Source organism: Saimiri boliviensis, chromosome 14 (genome assembly GCF_048565385.1).
Source record: "Saimiri boliviensis isolate mSaiBol1 chromosome 14, mSaiBol1.pri, whole genome shotgun sequence".
Taxonomy (NCBI): domain Eukaryota; kingdom Metazoa; phylum Chordata; class Mammalia; order Primates; family Cebidae; genus Saimiri; species Saimiri boliviensis.
Genome location: NC_133462.1, coordinates 45,941,467 through 45,952,909, shown reverse-complemented (window position 1 = coordinate 45,952,909; position 11,443 = coordinate 45,941,467). Strand labels below are relative to the sequence as shown.

The following is an 11,443-nucleotide window of genomic DNA, read 5'->3' as shown; positions in this document are numbered from 1 at the left end:
GCCTACCTTGGTTTCCCCAGAGGTGAGATGGGGAAGTCACAGAGGAACACGAGTTCATTCATGGGGTGGAGCTGCCTGTTCCTATCCTGGGCAAAGTGGCCTGTCCTCCCTCTTTTTTTTTTTTTTTTTTTTTTTGAGACGGAGTTTCGCTCTTGTTACCCAGGCTGGAGTGCAAATGGCGCGATCTCGGCTCACCGCAACCTCCGCCTCCTGGGTTCAAGCAATTCTCCTGCCTCAGCCTCCTGAGTAGCTGGGATTACAGGCACGCACCACCATGCCCAGCTAATTTTTTGTATTTTTTAGTAGAGACGGGGTTTCACCATGTTGACTAGGATGGTCTTGATCTCTTGACCTGGTGATCCACCCGCCTCAGCCTCCCAAACTGCTGGGATTACAGGCGTGAGCCACTGCACCCAGCGTCTGTCCTCTCTCTTATCCCCCCACCTCAGTGGGAGCCCACACGGACAGGGCCTGCTGTGCGAGAAGGCTCCCAGCACCCCCCAGCCCCTCCACTCTGGGCCGTAGCTCTAAACAGTATCCACTGCAGGGGCCATGGTGGACAGTGACACCTCCAAGGCCTACAGTGGAAGGGCCTCCTCTCCTTGAGGTGGAGGCAGAGCTGAAGGGCTAAGAGCTGCTGGGATGGAACGGGCCTGTGCGGAAAGACGTCAGTCTTCTCCCCGTTTTTCACCAGGCTCCTGGGGCAAAGTGAGCTCAGCAGGGAGAAGGAAACCTGTGTGATTCCCGGGGCCAGCAGGACAGGGCACCAGTCTCGTGGCAGATGCTGCAGAAACAGGCCTGGGTCAGGGGCCCTCGGGACGGTGCCGTGGCAGAGATGGAACTCGTGTGTGTGGCTGAGACTGGAGTGTCACAGTCTTTCCTCAGCCTACGGTTCTCAGCCGTAAATTCCGGCCCAGGCCTGCCATGCACAGTTCATCTTTTTTTTTTTTTTTTTGAGACGGAGTTTCGCTCTTGTTACCCAGGCTGGAGTGCAATGGCGCGATCTCGGCTCACCGCAACCTCCGCCTCCTGGGTTCAGGCAATTCTCCTGCCTCAGCCTCCTGAGTAGCTGGGAATACAGGCAACGTGCCACCATGCCCAGCTGGTATTTTGTATTTTTAGTAGAGACGGGGTTTCACCGTGTTGACCAGGATGGTCTCGATCTCTTGACCTCGTGATCCACCCGCCTCGGCCTCCCAAAGTGCTAGGACTACAGGCATGAGCCACCGCGCCCAGCACAGTTCATCTATTTTATTTAAAAAAAAAATTTTGGGGCCGGGCGCGGTGGCTCAAGCCTGTAATCCCAGCACTTTGGGAGGCCGAGGCGGGTGGATCACGAGGTCGAGAGATCGAGACCATCCTGGTCAACATGGTGAAACCCCGTCTCTACTAAAAATACAAAAAACTAGCTGGGCATGGTGGTGCGTGCCTGTAATCCCAGCTACTCAGGAGGCTGAGGCAGGAGAATTGCCTGAACCCAGGAGGCGGAGGTTGCGGTGAGCCGAGATCGCGCCATTGCACTCCAGCCTGGGTAACAAGAGCGAAATTCCGTCTACAAAAAAAAAAAAAAAAAAAAATTTTTGAGACAGGGTCTCATTCCATCACCCGGGCTGCTGTGCAGTGGTGTGACCTCGGCCCGCTGCAGCCTGGACCTCCTGGGCTCAATCGATCCTCCCACCTCAGCCTCCCGAGAAGCCCAGACCACAGGCACACGACACTCCACCTGGCTCGTTTAGTATTCATCGAGTTGAACAGCAGATTTTCCAGGCTGGCTCCGTGCCTGCCCTGGCCTGATTTTGCCTTCCTGGTCTTAAACTGCTTTTCACTCAGAAGGCCCCATGATTGTGTAAGCTCCCAGGGCTTCCGAGCTGGACCTGTCCTGACCAAGTAGGAAATGTAGGTCCCAGGTTGGTAAATCCGGTCAACAAGCCTGAGAGAGGCTGCAGGGGGTGGGGAGGCGGGGAGGACCCCGAGGAGGGAACGGCTGGAGGTTCAGGCAGGAGGAGTCTGGGTGTCTCGGGCCAGTGACCCAGGCACACAAAGGCCAGAGATGGGCGGGGGAGGGGGTACAAACTGCAGGAGGGACTGGAGCTTGCTTTTTCTTTCTTTTTTTTTTTTTTTTTTTTTTTTTTTGACGTGGAGTTTTGCCCTTACTGTCCAGGCTGGAGTGTAGTGGCGAGATCGCGGCTCACTGCAACCTCTGACTCCTGGGTTCAAGTGATTCTCCCGCCTCAGCCTCCTGAGTAGGTGGGATTTCAGGCCCCTGCCACAACGCCCGGCTACTTTTGTATTTTACGTAGAGAAGGGGTTTCTCCATGTCGGTCAGGCTAGTCTCAAACTCTCGACCTCAGGCGATCCGCCCGTCTCATCCTCCCAAAGTGCTGGGATTGCAGGCGTGAGCCACCGCGCCCAGTCAATGGGGCTTTCTTCCAAAGGCACTGGGAGTCGTGGGTGGCTTTGGGCCACAGACCAATGTGACTGACCGAGGAGCCAGGCCCTGGGACTCCATCTCCCTGCACAAGCCTGGCGTGGTCAGGGCCTTGGCCCAGCACCCCACCCTCTCCCCGTTCCAGTGTTTCTCCGCCCCTTCTGGACGGATCTGACTTGCTACTTATAAGGTTGACTCTGATGCCAGCTTCCCCCCTGCCTGGCTCTCCGAGTCAGCCGCACTCCGAATGCTCAGCCCCTGGAGCAGGTGTTTATTTATTTTTCCTTTTTGAGACGGAGTCTTGCTGTGTTGCCCAGGCTAGAGTGCAGTGGTGTAATCTTGACTCATTGCAACCTCTGCGTGCTGGGTTCAAGCAAGTCTCCTACCTCAGCCTCCTGAGTAGTTGGGATCACAGGCGCACACCACCACACCCAGCTAATTCTGTATTTTTTTTTTTTTTTTTTGAGACGGAGTTTCGCTCTTGTTACCCAGGCTGGAGTGCAATGGCGCGATCTCGGCTCACTGCAACCTCCGCCTCCTGGGTTCAGGCAATTCTCCTGCCTCAGCCTCCTGAGTATCTGGGATTATAGGCACGCGCCACCATGCCCAGCTAATTTTTTGTATTTTTAGTAGAGACGGGGTTTCACCATGTTGACCAGGTTGGTCTCGATTTCTCGACCTTGTGATCCACCCGCCTCGGCCTCCCAAAGTGCTGGGATTACAGGCCTGAGCCACCGCGCCCGGCAATTATGTATTTTTAGTAGAGACGGGGGTTTCTCCATGTTGGTCAGGCTGGTCTCAAATTCCCGATCTCAGGTGATCTGCCCGCCTCGGCCTCCCAAAGTGCTGGGATTACAGGGGTGAGCCGTGGAGCCCAGCCCCAGCCCCAGCCAAGTATTTTTTAAATAAATGGATAGGCTGGGTGCAGTGGCTCAGAACCCTAATCGCAGCACGCTAGGAGGCCAAGGCAGGAGGATCACTTGAGCCCAGGACAACACCAGCCTGGGCAGCATAATGAGACCCCATCTCTGTGAATATGTGTATGTGTATTTTTCTGAGATGGAGTCTTGGCTCTGTTGCCAGAACTGGAGTGCAATGGCACGCTCTCGGCTCACCGCAACCTCCACCTCTGGGTTCAAGGAATTTTCCTGCCTTAGACTCCTAAGTGCTGGGTTACAGGCATGCACCACCATGCCTGGCTAATTTTTGTATTTTTAATAGAGACGACATTTCACCATGTTGGCCAGACTGCTCTCAATCTTTAAATATTATTTATTATTATTTTTTTTTGAGACGGAGTTTTGCTTTTGTTACCCAGGCTGGAGTGCAATGGCGCGATCTCGGCTCACCGCAACCTCTGCCTCCTGGGTTCAGGCAATTCTCCTGCCTCAGCCTCCTGAGTAGCTGGGACTACAGGCACGCGCCAGCATGCCCAGCTAATTTTTTGTATTTTTAGTAGAGATGGGTGGTCTCTACTAAAGAGGATGGTCTCGATGTCTTGACCTCATGATCCACTTGTTCTTAAAGACTAGAGCAGCAAAATGTGACAATCACCTAGAGAGATAGGCCTTAGGAATTTCTTCTCACTATGTTTGCTCTGAACAAAACAATGGTAGGTTAATATGTTCCTAAGCTGCCCTCATTACTGCTTTTGTGAAGTATAGTTGTGAAGTCATAACTACACAGAGATCTTCCAACCTACAAATTGTGTCTATACATTTCTAAGCCTTGTTTGCAGAATAAACAGGGCATTTAGCAAACTTAAAAAAAAAAAAAAAAGGCCCGCCTCGGCCTCCCAAAGTGCTGGGATTACAGGCATGAGCCACCGCGTCTGGCCCAATCTTTAAATATTTTTAAAAATTAAAATAAGCATGGCCAGGCGCGGCGGCTCACGCCTGTAATCCCAGCACTTTGGGAGGCCAAGGCGGGCGGGTAACCTGAAGTTGGTAGTTTGAGACCAGCCTGGCCAACATGGCAAAACCCGGTCTCTGTGATGGCGCGCACCTGTAATCCCAGCTACTCCGTAGGCTGAGGCAGGAGAACTATTTTAACCCAGGAGGGGGAGGTTGCTGTGAGCCAAGGTCACTTCACTGCACTCCAGCCTGGGCGTCAGAGTGAGACTCCATCTTCAAAATAAATAAATAAAAATAAATAAATAATAAACAGATAAATGCAGAGTACTCCGGCCTGGGCAAGGGATCAGACAGCGAGCTGACGCCAGGGAGGGTCCCTGTGCACGCTGGCAGGTGCTGGCCTGGGTGAGGCTGTGGGTTGGAGAGGAGTCACCAGGCTCTGGTGACAAGGACCATGAGCCAGCCTCCCTTGTGACTCGCACGTACTGCCGGCGCCTGGGGGAGGCGTTGTCTTTCTACTTCTCGCACTGCCAGGCCCGGGGTTGGGGGGTTCTCAGACTCTGCGGGTCCCGCCTCCTCCCTGCTCCCAGCCGAGAGTCCCGGGGCTCTGGCGACCTGCCCAGCCTAACATCTTCCCAGGGTGAACATAAAAGATCCCGCTTCAGCTGGAGCACGCATCTGCCTCTGGGCGGGCCACAGCTTGGCACTGCCAACTGTGCCGCCCGCCCAGCCTCTCCCGCACCGCCTCAGGACAGACAGCTGTCCTGCCAGCCTGTTCGGAAGAGGCCGGCCGGGCTGGTGTGGGGGCGAAGGGGTCCCCAGGGTGTGAGGCAGCCTGGCCGGGGCGCGAGACAGTCAGGCTCAGCCCACCCGCTGTGAGCTGGGCACATGGCTGGTCCTCCCGCGTGCAGGAAGGGGGCCGCGTCTGTCCCAGTGGCACAGAGGTGCAGGTGGGTGGGGACACCCAGCACACAGGACATCGTGGTCGATAGGACATCAGACCAGGTGCCGAGAGGGTCTCAGGAGGGCCTCCGGGTGGGCGTCAGCTCTCGCTTCTTTTGTGTTTCTCTGTCTCTCTCTCATCTGCCAACTTCCTCACCTGCCCTCTCCTGGCTGTCTGGTGGGCCGAGTGGCTGGGGACAGAGGCCCTGCGTCGCCTGGCACCAGGCCGCCCCCACACCCAGCATGGCTGTGGCCCAGAAGCAGAGCTTCGGGAAGCTCCCTTCTCAGAGCTGGGGACTAGGAACTGGGGGCACAGCTGCGCCGGAGCCCGAGGGGTCGGGGCGGGGGGCTCCAAGTCTCCCTGTGACCCCAATCTAAAGTTCCCCCAAGACCTAGAGGACAACCCCCGCGCTGCTCCCCAGGCACTGTTGAGGGCTGGGTGGGATCCCCACACGCGCCGTGGCTCTTCCAGTTTTCCTTGTCAGGCTGGGCTTGGCCTCAGTTTCCTCAGACGCAGACCAGGGCGGGGAGTGTCCGAGATCCGCAGACCGACCCCCGAGCCCGCCTGCCCCGCCCCCCGCGCTCGAGGGTCTCGGTCCAGGGCCCGCAGGCGACCAGGCAAAAGCTCTTTTATTGGGGACTCTTGGGTCCTGCGGGGCGCGGGGCGGCGCCGGCCTCACTCTCCAGGCCCGCGTCACGCTCCTTCGGACAGAAGCGGAAACCGCGGCGCGGGAGCGGCGGCCCCGGCCAGGCAGCCGAGCTCGGTGACCTTGGGCGCGTCCTTCCGCTCGGCGGGCCTCAGTTTCCCCTCCTGGAGAGAGGCCTGCGCGGGGCCCCAAAGCCGCGGGCCGCGTGACCTTGGGGCACCCCCGACCGGGCGGCCCCAATTTCCCGGCGCGGGGCGGAGGCGGCACGCGGACGGGCAAGGGGCGCAGCGGAGGCGGGGTTCCCGCCCCCGCCCCTCCCCCGCGCGAGGCTCCGCCCCCCGCGGCTCCGCCCCGCCCCGCCCCCACCTCCCCCCTCCCTCGGGCTCCGGCCGGCGGCGGCGGCGGCGGCTCCGCTCCGCACTGCCCGGCGCCGCCTCGCCATGGACGCGCGCGGGGGCGGCGGGCGGCCCGGGGAGAGCCCGGGCGCGACCCCCGCGCCGGGGCCGCCGCCGCCGCCGCCGCCGCCGCCGCCCGCGCCCCCCCAGCCGCAGCCGCCGCCGCCGCCGCCCGCGCCTCCCCCGGGCCCCGGGCCCGCGCCCCCCCAGCAGCCGCCCCGGCCCGAGGCGGCGGCCGCGGAGGCGGCGGCGGCGGACGAGGGCGGCCCGCGGGCCCGGCTCCGCAGCCGCGACAGCTCGTGCGGCCGCCCCGGAACCCCGGGCGCGGCGAGCGCGGCCAAGGGCAGCCCGAACGGCGAGTGCGGGCGCGGCGAGCCGCAGTGCAGCCCCGCGGGGCCCGAGGGCCCGGCGCGGGGCCCCAAGGTGTCGTTCTCGTGCCGCGGGGCGGCCTCGGGGCCCGCGCCGGGGCCGGGGCCGGCGGAGGAGGCGGGCGGCGAGGAGGCGGGCCCGGCGGGGGAGCCGCGCGGCAGCCAGGCCAGCTTCATGCAGCGCCAGTTCGGCGCGCTCCTGCAGCCCGGCGTCAACAAGTTCTCGCTGCGGATGTTCGGCAGCCAGAAGGCCGTGGAGCGCGAGCAGGAGCGCGTCAAGTCGGCGGGGGCCTGGATCATCCACCCGTACAGCGACTTCAGGTGCCGCCTCCGGGGGAGGGCGCGGGAGGGCGCGGGGCGCGGGGGCCGTCCTTGGGCGCCGGGGGGGGCGGTGCGGCGCGCGCGGCGGGTGACCTCGGAGCTCCTCGTTGACCTCGGGCGTGCCCGGGACCCGCCCCGGAGCGACCCGGGCGCGCGAGCTCCGCCTCTGGGGGGAGCTCCGGGGTGACCCCGGGGCGCCCCCTCCCGCGGACCCCGACATCCTCCGCCCTGCGGCGCGGCGGGTGGGGTGGGCGCGCGTCGAGAGCCGCGGAGCCGGGGTCTGAGCGCCGAGGGGCGGAGAGGACGAATAGAGGGGAACCCGGGCCCCGGAGGGCGGCGGAGCGGGAGGGAGGAAGACGAAGGGCGGCCGGGAAGGACGCACCCGGGGGAGGCCGGGGGAGAGGGGGTTAAGCGGCTCCCACGGCGTCCACCTGCGCCCCGCCTGCGAGGAGGCGCACCCGGGCCTGGGCAGCGTGCGGGTCCCCACACCGTGTCTCCCAGAGCCGCTCGGCCCGGGCTGTGCACCCATGTGGCGGTGGGTGTGTAGATGCCGCTGCAGATTCAGCCGGTTGATGCGTGGAGGGCGCGGAGCGGGGCTGGCGCGGGGCCACCGCCACCCGTGTTTGCGCTCCGGACTCCCGGGCTGTGCGTGCGGTGGCCGGAGGGTGAGGGCGGCGTGCGTCCCCGTGGGCTGTGTGGGAACGGGGGCGCGTGACGGCGGCAGGGCTCCCGGGGCGCGAGCCTCTGGTTGGGGAGGGAGGTGTGTCTCCAGGGGTGTGTCTGCGCGGTGGTCGCGCGCGCGTGCGTCCCGGGGGGTTTGTGTCGGGTGTTGGGACGAGGTGGCGTCCGCGTGTGCGCCCGGACCGGTGGGCACCGGTGGGCAGTAGCGTGAGCCGTGGGAAGGTGTCACGCGCGCGGCCGTGGAAGCCTGCGTGTATGTCTGTGCCTCCACGAGTGCAGTGTGAGGTGGGGTGTGGAGGGTGCAGCTGGAGGGTGTTGGGGGGACCGGCCGGGACAGCAAGGCTGGGCGCGCGGGGCGGACGCGGTTTCAGCACCACGGACAGCGCACAGGGCCCGGGAGTGGGGCGATTTTCCCGCCTGCCGCTCCTGCTCCGGGCCTGGGCGCCCCAGGACGTCCCCCATGGACCCTGGACCCCTAGAGCTTGGCAGGGAGGCTGTGGGGATCTCTCTTCCCCTGGCTTCGTCGCACCCCTAGTGACTGGCTGGGGAAACTGAGGCCTAGGGCACACAAGTCCTGGACAAAGCCTGGAAGAAGGCCCTGGGGTCTGCCTCCTCACCCTGAGGTCTTCCTGAGAGGCAGATGCAGCTTTGACCAGAAGCCTGGAGTTCAAGACCCGCCAGGGTTGGGAGGAGCCCTGAAACCCCTAGAGGGACTTTGTGCGGCCCCTCCCAACCCGCCTTTGGCCCCACTGGGAGAACTTGGTCAGCGTCTGGGCTTTGGCCTGCAAAATGCGGACAGTGAGCCAGAAGGACGGGATTTCCAGAGCTGCTGGTTGGCCTGGCCCCACTGCAAATCCGGCTTGGCACCCGTTAACCAGAGAGGGCTGCGGTGGGGAGGGGGCTGCCGAAAGTGCCCACTCCCCTTCATCTCCTCCAGCATGACCTCCAGCGGTGGGTGCTGGCAGGTGGAGGCTCACACCAGCCACCCGCTCCCCTGGGCAGCGCCAGCGACCCCCACTGGCTGCAGAGGGGTGGTCAGTGGGGGGGGCAGGTGGGCTGATCCTGGGGCTTCAGGGGAAGGCTGGTAGGAGGAGTGAAGCCCCCCTTATCCTTGCACCTACCTTGAGTGAGGTCACCTGGAGGCGTGGGCAGGCTGTGGCCCTGCTCTGTGCTCTGAGGTATGCAGGGTTCACAGGCCCCTGTGTGGGCCGAGGGAGCCCCACCGGGGCAGATGGGTGGTGAAGGGGAACCACGTAGGCAGGGAAGGGGGTTAGCGGGGTCAGTCTTCAGGACTAGGGGAGTTACGGCATTTTAAAATCAGATTTATTTTTTAGACATTGTCAAGCTGAGTTGCATGGGGCCCCACCACCCCCCATAGCTCGGGACTCATGTCCTCAATCAGTGTGGAAAAGGGCCCCAAGAATATCTCAAAAGCAAGGTTCCCTAAGCCCGCGCCAGGCCAGCGGCTGTTGGAAGCCCCTCTGAGGATTAATTTAATAATATGAATTATTGTAGTGGTGAGGAGGGCGCTAACCCACTTTACCCAGGAGGATAGAGAGGCGCAGGATGTCAGGTTGCTCGGTCAGAGCCACACGGCTACTCAGGGGCGGATCTGGGTTTCCCTCTGGGCAGCCCAGCCCGGTGTCCACACTCTTAACCGCCAGGCGGCCAGCCTCGGCCTAGGTCCCATCCAGGCGAAAGAGAGGAGGAAGGCATACTGGGGTGGGTGGAGGGTGACATTTGTGTGAATATTAATTTTTCATTTATGTTTTGAGATGGAGTCTTGCTCTGATGCCCAGGCTGGAGTGCAAGTGGTGTGATCTCTGCTCACTGCAACCTCTGCCTCCCGGGTTCAAGGGATTCTCCCACCTCAGCCTCCCAGGTAGCTGGGATTAGTAGATGGCACTGGTCACCACACCCGGCTACTTTTTGTATTTTTAGTAGAGATGGGGTTTCACCATGTTGGCCAGGGTGGTCCCAAACTCCTGACCTGAAGTGACCCACCCACCTCGGTCCGAAAGTGCTTGGGATCACGGGCGTGGGCCATCGTGCCCGGCCTGAGAATATTATTTTTTTGAAAATGGAATTGGTGGGGGTCCTTTCCATTTCTGCCTTTTCGCATTTGCCCTTTTAACTCCCAACCTGGGGGTACAGAAACCGTCCCTGACGGCGAGCTGTCTGCAGGTACCACGGGAGATTTAAGAGGGAGAAGGCAGGTAGCTCCGGCCCAGCCCCCGGGTCCCCGTGCAGAGGCCAGCGTCGCCCCTCCCTTGTGGGAAACTGGCCCTCGTCTGCCTGGCACCAGGAAGGGAACCATTAGTCTTGGCTGAACCGGAACCACCCCCACCCGGCTGGGCTGAGGAGGTGGGGGGAGTGCAGGGGAGCCCTGGCCAGAGGAGGCATTTGAGGTGGCGGGTGGGGGGAGGTGTGTGCGGGGTGGGGGTGATTGGTGATGGGAAGGTGTGCAGAAAGGCAGCCGGGCTGAGGGAAGAGCCGGGTGGGGCTGGGCCAGGAGGAGCATCCGGGAGCGTCCAGGGCCGGACCCTGCTGTGTTTTCGGTAGCAGCTGATTGAGTAATGAGACCCCAGCCGGCTTCAGTACCAAGGCCTCCTATGACTGGCCAGGTGTCTTGGGCCCTCCCTGGGCCCCTCTGCCCCAGTTCCCCCAAATGCAAGGTGGGGGTACTATGAGAGAGAAGGGGCGAGGGTCTTTCACCGTCTCGGCAGTGTCTCGTGGCCTCCCCTTCCTGCTGAGAGAGTGCTGGGCTCCTGGCCCCGGCTGGGCCCCCCGGGCACGTCCTCACCCTGTGGTCTTTCCACGCCCAAGGCCGCCCTGCTCCTGTGCTCAGAAGTGGCCTCTTTCACCCTCAGGTCCCAGCTGCGGTATACAGCTGGTGCCGCGTATTTGCTGAATTCGCTGAGGGGCGGAGCATGGGTCCTGGATCTTGGCTCTCACTCCTGGACAGCTGGCCCCTTTAGAAGGGCACTTGGTGCAGGTGCAGCGGCTCAGGCCTGCCATCCCAGCACTCTGGGAGGCCGAGGCGGGCGGGTCACCTGAGGTTGAGAGTTTGAGACCAGCCTGGCCAACGTGGTGAAACCCTGCCTCTACTAAAAATACGAAAATTAGCCGGGCATCGTGGCAGGTGCCTGTAATCCCAGCTACTCAGGAGGCTGAGGCAGAATTGCCTGAACCCAGGAGGCGGAGGTTGCGGTGAGCCGAGATCGCGCCATTGCACTCCAGCCTGGGTAACAGGAGCGAAACTCTGTCTCAAAAAAAAAAAAAAAAAAAAAAAAATATCATTCGGCCAGGGGCAGTGGCTGACGCCTGTAATGCCAGAACTTTGGGAGGCCAAGGGGGGCGGATCACAAGGTCAGGCTAACATGGTGGAAGTCTGGCCAAAACAGGGAAGCCCCGTCTCTACTAAAAATACAAAAAATTAGCTGGGAGTGGTGGTGGGAGCCTGTAGTCCCACCTACTCGGGAGGCTGAGGCAGGAGAATCGTTTGAACCGGGAGATGGAGGTTGCAGTGAGCTGAGATCACACCACTGTATACACCCCAGCCCGGGCAACACTGTGAGACTCCGTCTCAAAAAAAAGTGCGGTTCATTCTTCCTCCTTTCATCCCAACCGCCCCTGGTTCTAAAGACCATACAGGTTCCCTTTGGGAAAGCCTGAGTTTTACAAAGGAGGGTGTTTCTGCAGGAGAGGGGCTGGGGCTCGGGGGGTGGGGGGACACGGAGGCCCAGGGAGGGACAGTCTGAGGGGTTTGTGTTCTCTCCTCGGCTTTCTCTCATCCACCCCCTGCTGC

General features: G+C 61.7%; 1 protein-coding gene and 1 long non-coding RNA gene across 2 annotated transcripts in view; one reads left to right on the top strand and one right to left on the bottom strand.

The window, feature by feature from the left end:
- The window catches only part of LOC141581055 (uncharacterized), a 139,350-nt gene that overhangs the window by 67,264 nt on the left and 60,643 nt on the right, over window positions 1–11,443 (bottom strand). The window lies entirely within an intron of this gene.
- Window positions 6,246–11,443, top strand: part of HCN2 (hyperpolarization activated cyclic nucleotide gated potassium and sodium channel 2) — a 38,308-nt gene continuing 33,110 nt past the window's right edge. The window contains exon 1 of the mRNA XM_039466509.2: window positions 6,246–6,954. Within this exon, the coding sequence (XP_039322443.1) occupies window positions 6,311–6,954 (644 nt within the window). The 5' untranslated portion in view covers window positions 6,246–6,310. The remainder of the gene's footprint in view (window positions 6,955–11,443) is intronic.